General features: G+C 43.5%; 2 protein-coding genes across 2 annotated transcripts; one reads left to right on the forward strand and one right to left on the reverse strand.

The window, feature by feature from the left end:
- Nucleotides 1-1,676: 1,676 nt before the first annotated feature.
- LOC6599372 (kelch-like protein 22) lies at nucleotides 1,677-4,490 on the forward strand. Its single transcript, XM_026991291.1, has 4 exons — nucleotides 1,677-2,200; nucleotides 2,283-3,132; nucleotides 3,194-3,559; nucleotides 3,620-4,490. The coding sequence occupies exons 1-4, from the start codon at nucleotides 2,078-2,080 to the stop codon at nucleotides 4,078-4,080; spliced, it is 1,800 nt and encodes a 599-aa protein (XP_026847092.1). The 5' UTR covers nucleotides 1,677-2,077; the 3' UTR covers nucleotides 4,081-4,490.
- An 873-nt stretch (nucleotides 4,491-5,363) lies between these two features.
- Nucleotides 5,364-13,868, reverse strand: LOC6599371 (mitogen-activated protein kinase kinase kinase 7). Its single transcript, XM_026991307.1, has 9 exons — nucleotides 13,429-13,868; nucleotides 13,058-13,357; nucleotides 12,805-12,984; nucleotides 12,601-12,736; nucleotides 12,341-12,522; nucleotides 11,833-12,261; nucleotides 11,713-11,761; nucleotides 6,151-6,605; nucleotides 5,364-6,091 (listed from the first exon to the last, which is right to left on the reverse strand). The coding sequence occupies exons 1-9, from the start codon at nucleotides 13,495-13,497 to the stop codon at nucleotides 5,834-5,836; spliced, it is 2,058 nt and encodes a 685-aa protein (XP_026847108.1). The 5' UTR covers nucleotides 13,498-13,868; the 3' UTR covers nucleotides 5,364-5,833.
- Nucleotides 13,869-14,385: the final 517 nt, after the last annotated feature.

A 14,385-nucleotide genomic window follows, 5' to 3' on the forward strand; every position in this document is an offset into this window, starting at 1 on the left:
GACACCTGAAGGGGTTTTTTCATATAAGCCCTATGGAAGCGCCAGTGTGAAAATTTTTGACATGCCTCTTTTCGCGACGTTTTTGAAAAAATTTAGATTTTGATGGCAATTGATCAGGAATTCGATACTAGTCGCGAATTAGTAATCGATGTGGCCTGGGACATGGCTCTAAATTGCATTTCTACTCGGTTTCTACATTAGTGCATTGCACAAGAGGGTGAGTCCAAACGCGTCTTAAAATATATTTGAAAATACTATGAAAAGTATAAAATTTGCAAGGTGTGTGAGCTAGACATGGTGGCAGGAAAATCAGTGTGACCGCGGTCTTATCGATAAAATATACCGTCTGAACCTTAGAAATATACCGTCGCATATGCAGTAAATATACCGACGAATTACTCATTTTCCATATTTCTCGATTTTGATATTCCGTAGAATATTACTAGATAGATAAAACCCTCAGCCATGCCCACATAACTTTCCGCCATTGATGAATAAGTTTTCTACAAAATTAACTACTACTTATTTTGATTGTATTGTGTCCAAAGCACAGCTTAAGCAAAAAAGGTCAATAAAAAAACAGTGGCAATGTAGGTGGGTGTAGAATGTACCTGTAACATTTCAACCGGAGTATGGGCACTTGTATACCCTATTCCTTTAATTTTATATGAAGATCCTATTTTTCAAGCTGTTTTAAAACGTAATTAAGAACCTTTTCTCAGATTCATATGTCTTAGACATATTCGTGCACATGATTAGTGTCTTGTATATATAACTCGATCCGAATACCTATTCTTGGTCTCTGTTAGAAAAAAATAAACTGCAAAATATCGTTAAATAGCTTTAGCACAGAGACAAGACATTTTCTCAACTCTCTAATATCCATCCAGAATGTTGCTCAATCCGCGCCATGTTGAGGGGCAGTGGTGTTCGATTTCTTCTAGACGACGATATATATTATATCGCAATAAATTTATGTAGTTGATATGTATCAAAAGTGTAGTTACCGAGTAGTGACAATGTAAAAAATAGGCATGACCGTTTTCGTTTAAACCTTATTTTAGACAAAATACAATGAAAAAGAGTACTTAAAATTAATGTTTCTTGTAAAAAAGTAATTCATCAATCGGATACACATGTATGTTCACCACTAAGGGCACTAGCTAGTAATATTAAGCCGATTATCGAATTTGAGGAAATTGATTTCTGGTTATGGACATGAACGATTAACCCAGTGTCGACCAGGGGGATGTGTGTAATTTTTTTTGGATCTACAAGAATAATTCCCAAACAGTATTACTTTACACGGTTTAACTCAAGCTTAGCATGTATTTAAATGAAGGCGGGTGATAACTTAACTTTACTTAATATTCACACTTAACCCCAATAACCCCATCGGTATATTTGCGTTAAATTTAGATCACAAGACCGTATATCGGTATATAATGGTATATTTTGTCAATTTCATCCATATATTAAATTTCATTTTCATCTGTATATAGAAATAAAGAAAAAGCAAGTGTTTAGAATAAGCCAGTCAAGTAGAAAATTGATTCATAAATCATATAAAATGATGTGGGCATGGTAAAATCTAGCTAATAATATTCAACGGAATATTAAAAACGAGGAATATGTAAAATATAACTTGAATTCGTCCGTATATTTACAATATATTTTGGTATATTTCTGAGGGTCGGACGGTATTGACGATAAATCCGCGATCACACTGGTCGTAAGGAAAAGGGGAAAAAAAAGAAAAGTCTGCAAATCACGATTGTAGCACAACTTAAAAATTCTTAAGATACGAATTTGGGTGCGCAGAAACTGCAGAAGAAACGACGGACCAAAGAACCACAAACAGTTCGACTGTGAAACAGCGCAGCGCTCTCTCCCCCTTCCAGCGACGCCCCAGGGCCTTTGCTATCAACAACAAACATTTTTAATTATAGTAGCAGGCATTCAGTCGCACTCTTATCGCCCGGAACCGGCAGCAGCTGGAGGTCGCAGCGTACGGGTTTCCCCAACCTTGGGAGTGACGGGGACCCATATTGATTAAGGTTCTGTTCTGTGGTTCACCATGTCATCGGCCCACACGCAAACCAATGCCGAGGAGGACAGCCTTTTGAGCGGGCTGAACAAGCTGCGTCTCGAAGAGAAGCTCACCGATGTCACACTCATTGCAGGTGGCATACGCTACCAGGTGCGCCGCGTCTCACTCTCTCACTAAAAACCTTCCTAAAACCTTGAGTGTTCCCTCGATCTATAATTGTTCCCTTTTTCAGGCCCATCGCGTGGTTTTGGCTGCCAGCAGCGACTACTTTTGCGCCATGTTCGCCGACTGTGCCATGATCGAGACGCGCAAGAAGGAGATTGCTCTGCATGGGATCACAGGGCGAGCCATGGGCTCCATCCTAGAGTATATATACACCGGTCGCCTAGAGCTGAACATCGACAACATCGAGGAGACACTGGCCGCCGCCAGCATTGTCCAGGTGCGGGATGTGATAGACCGTTGCACGTTCTTTCTGCAGCATCGCATTGGGCTGGACAATTGTTTGGCCGTTGCCACCATGGCGGAGATCTACGGCCAGCTGGGGCTATCGGCGCGTGCCTTTCGCTATGTGTGCGCCCACTTTAAGGAGTTTTCGGCGGGGCCGGACTTCAAGGAGATGAGCGTCGATCAGATGCGCTTCATACTGAACAGCAACTATCCGATCGATGTCAGCGAGCAGGAGCTGGCGCGTCTGGTGTCCACGTACTGCCTGGACCAGCGGCTGGAGGATGCAGTGGCCTTTGACCTGCTGCACCTCATCAACTGGCCGCATATCAACTACAAGAAGCTGCACCTGGTGGCGGCCATGAACTGTTCGATCGATGACAAGGTGAAGCGTCGGCTGCCATCGAAATACTTTGATCGCATACGCGAACTGTATCTGGCCCGTCTCATCAAGGGGGAGCTGGCTCTGGAGGATCAGACGTTGAGAGACTTGCCCACCAATTTGCGTGGCATGGAGCTGAGTCTCCTCAAAATAGGCGGCTTCGAGTGGAAGGGTCTAACAAATGAGATTATGTGCTTTTCTCCATCGAAAATGAAGTGGTACGAACTGACGACCATACCCCATATTGATCAATGTGAGTCCCTCGAATGAAGCCTTGAATCATTAACCCTAATTGAGTGCTCCTCCTCTTGCAGGCAACTTTGGCACTGCCGTGCTCAACAACGAGCTGTTCATTGTCGGCGGGGCCTATGATGTGTGCCTCAAGGAGTATATCCATCCGTTTGGCTTTCGCTACTGCCCGTTGCGCAACTCCTGGGTGACCATAGCACCCATCCAGCTGGATCGTTGCCGTTTCTCGCTGAATGCCGTCGGCAATCAGTATCTGTATGCGGTGGGTGGCATTGTGGAGAACGACGACACCTCCGAGGAGGGTATGCGCCGTGTCTCGAATGTGGAGCGCTATTCACTGGCCGACAACAAGTGGTCGTATATGCCCTGCCTTCAGGAGAATCGGAGTCAGCATGCCGGCGTCGTTGTCGGCGACAAACTGTATATCTCCGGTCAGTTTCACGAGCATTTGCTTGAAGGCGTTTCCTTAATTGTAACCTTGTTCCTTCCAGGTGGCATATATATGGCCGTCATTTTGTCCAGCTTTTGGTGCTTTGACACAAAGGCCGATACCTGGGTGGAGCTCGCACCGATGCCCACCGAATGCTGTGATCATGTCCTGGTGGCCTTGAATGATCGGATCTTTGCCTGCGGTGGTTGGCACGAGAATCAGGCGGAGGCCCGTGTCCTTGTGCAGCACATCTATGCGTACAGCATCAAGACGAATACGTGGCAGATGGAGACCCGCATACCGGCGCCCAAATTCTACTCGGGTATAGCGATGATGGGGCGCACCATATTCTTTGTGGGTGGACTCGACTCCACGGAGACCATCGATCGAGCCAGCTCGGCGACCATGGCCTACGATGTGGATAGAAAGTGTTGGTGGCATCGCAAGGATTCGTGGGACACGCCCTCCGATGTCTGGGAGTCAACATGCGCCAGCCTCTATGCTCCTATCTGTGATTCTTAACTTTACTCGTGTATTTTTTTACACTACAGAAGACTACACGCTACACCCTCTCTCAGCGCCTTTTTAAACACTTTACTGCAACGGCGAAAGATTTAAAAATACACCAGACGCTGCACACTCAATCTGCGTACCTCTCTCGTCGTCTTTTTCAACCCTTAACTGGCGGAAACCATTGACAAACTGTGCACCTACGTAAACGAATTTAACGATTCTCAAAACCTACAATTGTAGCCTAAAAATGTACTTTAAACTAGCATAATTATACAATAATATATACAATAACAGCAGCCACAAGACGGCAGCCTGCAACATGCGGCAAGGCCTGTACTGTGCTGCCGTGCCTGTACAGACAAATAAATGTGCCAAGCACCGGCTCAAAATAGTGCATATTTCATAGAATATAAACCGTACTCGTATTCGTATGACTATCCTTATATCAAAGCATTCCATGCCGCTCATAGACAGCTCTTAGGATACCTACGCAAAACGCCTTGCGATATGGCATGGGTGCCCCTTTTTTTTGGGAAACATTTTACTCTTTCTATTTTGAAACCAACAATTATAATTGTTTTCATCTGGCTGCTAGGAATTTGCATACCTCTTGGGTATTTGGCACTTTTCATTCGAATTTTTCGGACCAATAAAAGCCCTATATTTGAACAGGGGAAATTTTGTAGATAAGCTATGGAAAACTATGCTATGTGTAAGTTCTCTTAACAAACAATTACCGCGATATCTATAACGTGGTCTGCGTTATAATTCTTCAAGTTTCATACCTAAAAGGCCCAAAAGTGAACTCCTATAGTTTATGGAATGAAGAAAGAAATTTCTACCCAAGTTTGCTATTTCAATAAATCCTTCATTAACATTTCCTTGAAAAAATTTAATTAAATCTCAAGCCAAGAGGAAATCTTTCTAAAGCATTCTTTCTCGGCCGCCAGCCAATGGCCGAGAATATGAAAACAAAATACATACCGTGTGCGTGATGAGGCTCTCATTGCTACTAACTTCAACAAAATGCTGCCAAGCTAAATGGAATAAGGTATGAACAGAGCCCCTCAGCCTGGGATGGAATGCTTAAGCCGTGAAAATACAAAATACAAGCGTTTAAGAATCTACAATAGATATCTGTATCTTCTGAAAATAACTTATCCTAAACGTTCCGTCTTGGGGCCTGTTTTGCTGGTCAATAGTTGAAGTTATTAGATGCATTGCTAACAGAATAGAATACATATATAAATATTCGATCTTTGGAATCCAGAATACCTAAAATTCCAGAATATTCTTAAAGCAAGAAGCAGGATTTTTTTGTCTTTTTGTTTTTGATGGGTTTTATATTGTTTTTGGTCTACGCCTTGGCATCTCTGTTCTTGGACAGATGTGTGTGTGTCTGATGTGTCTCTGTCTGGTGTGTCTGTGTCTGTTGTGTATGTGGGTATATATAATGCATATAGTACAATAGTTTTAGCCTATAAATATTTAAGTGTTCAGAGAATGCCTTTTTGGGGAAAGTTGTCGGTTAGGTATGAGTTCGTAAAATGAAAAAAACACACGGGCTAAAAGCTCACTTAAGACTAACAAAAAAACGCTTAAAACGATTCACAAAAAACGCAGCAGAGACAAAAAACAAACACACACAGACAGAGAGAGTTCTATAGCTAGAGATACAGATTAAATTACGGATTACAGATATTACAGCTTTAACTTATTTTTGTTTAGAGAGTCATATGCGATTTGAATGCGGTTACGGCGACTACGCGTTCGGATGTGGCGGTATGACCACCCAACCATCGTTCTCGACTGTATCTACGCCGCTTATGGGTCCACCTCCTACGCCCCCTGCCACGCCCACCTCCTGGCTACCGTTGCCGCCCCATACCTGACCGGGGGCGCCTGTCAATGGATGGGGATGTGGATGCAAGTGCGGATTGTGGCTGGCCTGCAGTTGCCGCGAGGCGGGTAGCTTCTCCCACTGCTGCTGCAAATTGTTGTACAGACTCTGGAGTCCCTCCTAACGGACAAAACATACAATCATTTAATTAGCTATATATAAAGTGATGATGGATGTACCTTATCCTTGATTTTGCGCAATAGTTCCTGCTTCTGGTCGCGCTCGGCGAGATCCATCTGGAGTATGAGCTTGTCCTTAAAGTCCTGCGCATAGTAGAGGTTCGTGTCGACACTCAGGAACTCCTTGGCCATGTGACGGTGTTCACGGTAGATGGACTGCGACTCGGCATTGTTCGGTATGGGGGGCTCTGGCTGCAGCTCGGGATCGAGTATTTCGGCCAGCGACTGTTCGGTGCCGTCGTTTTCGTCCGCATCCACGTCCACGTCCACGTCCAGCGAATTGATGATCTCCTCCTGCTCTGGATCCGCGGCCTCCAGCTGCTGGTGGGCATGGCTCAGCAATCCATTCGTGTGGCCATGGCCGTGGGCATCGTTGTTGTTCGTCAGATCGTTGCTGGTCATGATCACCGGCTTGGTGTCCGTCACCGTGAGTCGCTCGCGGCCATCGCTTTTGGCTGCAAAGATTCAAATTTCGTACATAAATAAAATCCCAATCGAAGAGGAATATGGCTCAAGCGATCTGTCCAAGCAAGCATCGAAATCGATTAGGAAAATCAGATGTCATGCGGCAGCGCCCCTCGGTCGATGCCAATGTAACGTTCTTTCATTCGAGAATTATGGAATAATATCCCAAAGATATACGTTTCCCGTAGACGACCAGAAATATATGAACGCATTCTGTTCTCAATTTTCGACAGAATATAGAAATATAATTTTGTACGGCATAAAATCTGTGCGCATTTTATAGAAATTTACGAGTATTTTATTCCTTCTTGGAATGGAATATGCCTCTTTATTGTGGCAAATTGTAGAGAAATTATAAGAAAATGTTTTTTAATTTATTTTTGCTTAAAAATCCGTGAAATTATGAATACAAATTACGGATTTAAACATTCACAAACAAACAAAAACAGTAAAAACTGACTTAAGTTTAAATAAATCGAAGAAAATATTATAAAATTGCATTGAATGTAATGGAAATATATTGTTGAAAGAAAGCAACGCATTGTCTGTTACATCAACGTCAACCAGAAAAAGATAATGGTATACAGATTTTATTCATTTCAAAATTATTATCAATTTAAAGGCAATTAAAAAATTTGTCCGAATTTTCTTAATTATCAATTGCAAAATGATTCACACAAATTTTACAGAAAAGATACAGATAATTTTCTTAAAGTTTCCCAGAATTTGTGTTCAGCTTATATTTGTATAAGAACAATTTTGAATCCAAGAAATAATATTATTTTACAAATGAGCCTTGAAGTACGAATCGTTTGGGTGTAACCTCGCGCTAAGGAATTGCCTCAAAAAAGGGTTTATTTAGCTTATAATCTATAACCTACTATATATGATCCAACAACTGTGCAGATCGTTGGTCTGTTTGGTGTTGATCAGAGCCCGCGTGTCGCACATTTTGGTTCCTGGTTCCTGTGGCAAATGTTCGATGGGAATCGCCCTTTAGTTCCCAAAAGGTTCAAGGGCTTGACTATATAATGGCCCCTGGTTCTAGATCATTTTCATTTTCACAAATAATACAGAGAGAAGACTCCAAACTAGAGGGCTGCTGCTGCTGCTGTATGTGTCATGTGGAGGAAATCCTTCACATTGTTTCCAACTGAAAGATCGATCGATCTTTCCCTCCCTCCCTCTCTTTCTCCGATGTCTGTTGCTTCTGTTTTTCTTTTCCGATGACGTGTTTTCCCCCCCACACACACACACACACAGGCACAGAAACAGACACACACGCGCGCACACACACACCGCCCGTTACTCGGGAGAGAGGTCGGTCTGGTCTTCTCTGGTCTCTGTGCTTGTTGATTTTCCACAGAATCGCTTTTTGGGGAAAACAAACCACAAACAAATAGTAAAAGCTGTTGGAAATTTCACTTGATTTTGTTGTTGTTGGGCCTTTTTGTGGGGTTTCGGTTTGGGATTCTTGGTCAGATATGAATCTGCTTGGGGCGTGTGGTATTCGCAAACTCGATTCCGGCCAGAGTCCGGCGGCAATTGACAATGTTTCGCGCGTTTCGGTGCGTCGCCCGACAATTCCGTAACATCTCGTAGAGCACTCAAGACCGCACGGCGCTCGGACGCAGACTGAGGCAGACCGAGGCACACAGAGGCCGACACCGACACCGACACCGAGACCGAGACCGAGACGGAGGCATCCAAGCAAACAGACGACTCTCGCCGGGGATCTACTGCCTCGGCAGACGTGGCAAGATGGTGCCGAGATGGTGCAGAGGCGGAGACCGTACGGATCGTTGCTGCTGCTGTTGCTGCTGCTGATGACGCGCCCAGAATGAGTATATTGTGGCATCATTCCACAACGCCCCCCCACCCCCCTGCCATGGGGTGGCAAATCGCTCGACGATTGGCGGCTGGGGGGTGGCTTAAGTGGATGTGCTTTGTCCGCCCAAAGATTACCGCGCTAAATGGCATCACTCATCGGGGGGTTTGAGATCTTCTCTTCTCTTCTCTTCTCTTCTCTTCTCTTCTCTTCTCGCCCTTCTCTCCCATTCAGTCCTCATACAAAGAAAGGGATTCCGAAATTATCGAAGCCCTAAAACGTATTCCTTCGTGGAATTTGTGCACCGCCTTCTTTCGAATACGGACTAAGAAATTTAATGAAAATGGGAAAATATGGATCAAATATCCCGAATTAAATACTGGCTTATTCAGAAAGTCCTTTTCCATTTAAAATCTTTTCAAAAACAAAACTGACCTAAGATTAAATATTTTTTTTTATCAATAAATTCTTTGAAACTGTTATCCATAAAAATCCACTCAATAGCAGACGAAAATAATATTTATAGAGCTAATAAAAATCAACAAATAAAGAAAAAAGCACAAAAATCACTTCTAAAATTAAAAATTACTGACTTAAAATTAAAAAATAATTTTAAAAAAATTTAAAAGATTGTATAAAAATGTGAAAAATAAAGGGATATAAAAATGTAAAAAAGCTTTTAAAAAGCCTTTTAAAATATCCAAAAAAGGTGTACAAGGTTTTTTGTATATTTTAGAATATAGAAAAAACCTGAAATAATGTTTTTTTAAATCAATAAAATCGAATTATTGGTATTCGGGAATATCAAAATAATAAGCAAAAATAATGTACACATTTTTATAGAGCTATTGAAAAAAAAGGTTATAAATTATTTGAGAATTGAAATTAATAGAAAAATGGACATACATACATCCAAAAAAGGTTAATAAATTGGTTATAAATTATTCAATATTCAAGAGAGAGAGAGATAGAGAGTGTTATAGAGTTTTTGCCCCCCAAAAAAGGTTTCCATTTACGATGAAAAATCTCTGAGCACAGCGCTAAGAAACAAGGGGGGGGAAGGGTATTGGTTCCTCCCACTACATGCAACACATGGTAGAGACTGGTAGCCCATTTCCATGACGAACCAAAACCTGATGAAGATTCATTCAAATTCATTCCGATGCCAGGCCCCGAACATTGATCAAATTCGATGATTAATGCAGTTGGCATCTGCAATTGGGAAATCTCGAACACAGATCGCCCCCCAAGAGGGTGGGAAGGAGAGACAGAGAGACCGAGAGAGGAGAGAGGGCTGGCATGGTATGGGATCATATAATGGGAATCATTTTGCTATATCTCGTAGCACTGACGCAGTAGCAGCCGGCCCAGCCCGCCAGTGAGTGAAGTGAACTCTACGATACGGCCGGCTAGGGGGCCCGCTGGCAAAAAAGTATCTCAAACGTATCCTCTGGCCACTGGCTGTTGATGCATTTACTATTTACACATTGCAAAGTGTACGCTATACATACATATCTATGCTATATTACGAGTATATAGTATAGTACGTCTCAAGTGGGGGGAGATTGTGCCTCTGGGAACGCGGTCTGGCTGTTTCAAAGAAGAGCCAAACGATTTGGCTCTGCTGCCTCTCGTCTCTTATATATCTGTGTAGATCTGTATATATATATAGATATAGAGATCTGTGTGTGTTCGTGTGTGTGATCTATACACATATATACGAGTGTGCGCCATTTAGACGAAATCAAAATAAAAGTGAGATTATTGCCGAGTGAGTCATGTCGGCGGCGGGGCTGTTGGGGCATCGTCATGTGTGCGTTTCGTACGAGCTGTATGGCTTCAACCCTCCCCATACCCCACCCCCTGGTGCTGCTCGGTTCTGTTCAGCGACGGAGCATGCCTTTGGCTATAAATCTGTCCCGAAATTGCCAGGCCAGCTAACAAATTACAAATTATTTAATTGTGCAGCAAAATTTCTGTGCAACTATTTGGTGTGCCTCTGTTTTGCCGTAACATCCTTACAGCCGGGTATACCGGTCTCGATATGCGATTTGTTGTACGGTTGTAGCCTGTTCTGGTAGGGATATCGATAGCCCTATCCTAAATGAACAAAAGGTACGCTGGGAATCAGCGTACCACAGAACCCATGGATGTAGAGGTCGAGCTGGGCTCCCAAATGGACTCATCGAACCATTCAAGTGAAGAGAATGTCCATGTATAGTACGAAACCCACATAAATGTCGTGTGCATGATGCTCGATTAGGTTTTTTTTGCTGTGCTGTTGGGGGAATACTTTTTTCTTTAAGAATTACATGTCGAAAAATGTATATATTTCTTGGAGAATGACTGTACTTTGTACCCCCTTTAATGTACTATCTGGAAACTCGGAAATGGCAGTCGCCCTTTACTATGTGTCCCAACAGATGGAATAGAGTAACTCCTAACTCCTAAACAACTTCAATATATCAAAATAATGCAATTTGTCTCTCCTTTTGGAGGCTATCAAACTTCAATAAATGTCGTTTGTAGCATACCCTAGAGCATTTAGAGGTCGCTGGTGAATGAGTGAATCGTTGCGAATGAGTGCACTAAATATTTATAATTTATGCAGCTCAGAGCCCACTGATACAGCCACATCTCTGCATAGAGTACAGACATTGACAATTGAATAATGTTCAAAAAGACTTTCAATGCATTCGGCAGAGACACCGCAGCGGCTAATTAACCAAAAACATTCATTGAGCCTGTACGGAAAAGAGATGGCGAATCGGAAAGAGAAGGAGAGCTTTGCATTGTTTACATGCGAGTAAAACAAAATGCGTCACCTACACAGCAGCCACAGCTGTCGGTGCCACCCCACCAGAGCAGAGCTGACAATGCGCCAAGCAATTTGCAACAACAAAAGTCAACTTACAATTATAGCTGATTTATTGAGTGGCAGCTCGAAGTTTAGGCACACTTTTTCGCGAGTTCTAGGGAATGTCTGTGTCAAAGAACAGAAATCAGAGCATTTCCTGTGTCCCCTTAGAGGAAATCGTAATGGATATGATCCGTGGGTATAAAGTTAGAATAGAATAGCCAAGTAGGTGGGCTTTAAAACACTTTCTTCTGACTATTTATAGGTAACCTTTACCCCCAAAACGGACATGAGCACAGTTTCCCCGATCTTCAGGCCATAAAATCGTTTGCGATTCCAATGGATTCGCGTGTGATTCAGCAACGTCTCCTCGACCAACAATAAATGCCGCTAGTTGGGTTTGAGAACTCACCATGAGTGCTGCTGCTGCTGCTCTCGCTGCGACTCAGACCAAAGCCATTCTAAAGAGGAGAGACAGAGTGAGAGAGATCAAGAAGGTGGAGGGTAAGTATTTCAATCAAATAGCACGCACCGCCTCCACATCGAGGGTTAACTGTTCCATGGGTGTGCAGGCCATTTGGATCATGCCATTGCGGATGGTCTCGAGCCTTTGTGTGGCCTCCACAGATGAGGTTAAATTGAAGCTATCATTCGTCTGACTCTCATTGCTATCCTCCTCGGGTATGGCGTCCCATCGGTTGCTGCTCATATGGAATAGAGGATTATTGTCAAGATGTCCCGAATTTGTCGGCGTTATATCTGCCGATGATGATGATGTTGATGAGGTAGTATTTTCGGCTGTCGTTGAGCTAGTCGTTGTTGCATTTGCATTTGCATTGGCATTGGCATTTGCCGCCGTTGTCGGTGTTAACTGTGTGGACGAGAGACTCAGATCCGTTGTTGAACTGAGACTACTATCATATTGAGCGGCCACAGTGCCATCGCTCTCTTTGGTGACAATCTGCAGTCACGAATAAATGAATAAGCAAAGAATCGGTCACTAGCAATAAGGGATTCAAGCGTAGACCCTACCCACTCACCTGTTGATTCACAAATGTATATTCTAGGGCCTTGTCAGCGCCCGTATAGTCTTTGACAATCTCATTCATGACGCCCACAATATACTGCATGGATGGGCGGTCTTCGGGTGCTGTTTTCCAGCAGGCTGTCATTAGATTTTCAATATGCTTGGGGCAGGTCGTCAACAACGGCGGACGTTCGCCTGTAAATCGAAATTAATTGAACATTTGCACGGATTTAGTATTTTTGAAGTCCATGAGGAGGCCATGCATTCCCCTACCCTTGTATATCTTCCATTGTATGGTGTAGGCATTGTCAATGCCTTTGAAGGGCTGCTTTCGCGACAGCACCTCCCAGAGTACAATCGCCCAGCTGAATATATCGCATTTCTCCGTATACTTTGAGCCCTCGAATACCTTTTGGAATGAAAGACACACACGATTGATTAGAGATCGATCTAATTTCAGGTTTTGTTGTGGCCTACCTCGGGGGCCATCCAGGCAGCACTGCCACGGTTATTGGTCATCATGGTGGACTTGTCGGCCACAGTCCCAAAATCACATATCTTCAGATTGCGTCCCTTGTTGGTCAGCAGCAAGTTCAGTGGCTTGACATCGCGATGTATCAATGGCTTTGGCGTCATCGCGTGCAGATAGGCCAAGCCCTAGACCAGCAAAAGGCAAAGGGAATGAAGCGAATGCAAGACTTAGAATCGATCGGATCTATGTTGATCTTACCTCGGCACATTGACGGGCCCAACTCATGGCATGGGCCAGCGAATAGGCCGGCTTGACCTTGCCATGCAGAAAATTGTGCAGGGAGCCGCCTTCAGCATATTCCATAATCAAATAGGTGGCCTGCTGGTACGATGAGATGCCATGTAGCGCAATGATATTCACATGCTTGACGCGCGACAACTGTTTCACCTCCTTCTCAATGTCCTTCTGCTCTGCACTGGCAAAGAACTCCTTGACGGCCACCAGTTTGTCGCGCCAGACAGCCTTACAGACCACCCCATAGGATCCGTGTCCAACTTTCTGTGAAGGCCATACAAAAATTGATTAGATCGGTACGGGTGCATGAAATGGTCGTCGATGTGCATGCTCACCTCTCGCAACGTTAGCTCGCTAAAGTCCACATAGAATGCCTGCAGTGCATCCAACGGTGCGGTGGCCATGTCCAGGCTGCCGCTGCTGGAGATTCTTCTTGGCGCCCCAGGTGCTTGTGCTCCGCCCAATTATTGGATTGCTGGCTGGATGGTGTTAAGTGTGTGACTATTTACTTGTAATCAGCCCTTGGGGGCTGCAGACATCTATGGGCGAACAGGCGGAGCAGGCACAATTTTTATATCGACCAGCAGAGATGCGCACATCCTCCACATCCGAAACGGGGTCTGGGGGAACGTGTGCCTGGCCTGCGGACTACACACAACAGCTGGCTGGCCTCACCTGTCACATGGAGCGCATCAGCATTGGGTAGTGGGTGCACTTGAGTAGTTTGTGTCTATTTGGGCAGCGTTTTAGCGTTTTTTTTAATAAAATTTAATTCTCATTTTTCGATTTTTGGCTTCGCAGTGTGACTGTTTATTGTGTTGGCCAAACCAATAAACATAAAATACCAGAAATATACCGAAATGTACTGTATTATTTTCAAAATATACCGTGAATATACCGATGAAAAACAAGGTTAGCCCACTTGACCCCCTCAATTTCAATAGATGAAAAACAACGGAAGGCAATACTGTTTGTCAATTCTTCATTTATATCCATCACTTCTCCTTACTTTCAAATTAAATGACCACAATATCTAATACCTGAATTGTGTGAAATTTCTACAGGATTCAAGAATTTCGTGGACAGTGTTTTAAAACACACTGGTCGACAATGGGTTAATCGTTCCTGCCATGATTAAAAATCATATTCCTCGATTTTGATATTCGGTTTAATATTAATAGCCAGCTAAGACCCTCAGCACTGAACATATTATTTTATCCGATTTATGAATCAATTTCCTACAAGTTATGCTAACTTTAAGTAATACCTTTTATTGGGCTGTGTCTGAAACA

The sequence above is a fragment of the Drosophila persimilis genome, unplaced genomic scaffold (genome assembly GCF_003286085.1).
Source record: "Drosophila persimilis strain 14011-0111.01,24,50 unplaced genomic scaffold, DperRS2 tig00000663-arrow-arrow-pilon, whole genome shotgun sequence".
Taxonomy (NCBI): domain Eukaryota; kingdom Metazoa; phylum Arthropoda; class Insecta; order Diptera; family Drosophilidae; genus Drosophila; species Drosophila persimilis.

Excerpts from the sequence above, each read along its gene's own strand:
- LOC6599372 (XM_026991291.1), top strand. The coding sequence starts at position 2,078 with ATGTCATCGGCCCACACGCAAACCAATGCCGAGGAGGACAGCCTTTTG. Across the intron at positions 3,133-3,193 it reads CATACCCCATATTGATCAAT|GCAACTTTGGCACTGCCGTG; the intron begins GTGAGTCCCTCG and ends CTCCTCTTGCAG. Across the intron at positions 3,560-3,619 it reads CGACAAACTGTATATCTCCG|GTGGCATATATATGGCCGTC; the intron begins GTCAGTTTCACG and ends TGTTCCTTCCAG.
- LOC6599371 (XM_026991307.1), bottom strand. The coding sequence starts at position 13,497 with ATGGCCACCGCACCGTTGGATGCACTGCAGGCATTCTATGTGGACTTT. Across the intron at positions 12,523-12,600 it reads ACAATGGAAGATATACAAGG|GCGAACGTCCGCCGTTGTTG; the intron begins GTAGGGGAATGC and ends TTCGATTTACAG. Across the intron at positions 6,606-11,712 it reads CAGCAGCAGCAGCACTCATG|CCAAAAGCGATGGCCGCGAG; the intron begins GTGAGTTCTCAA and ends GAATCTTTGCAG.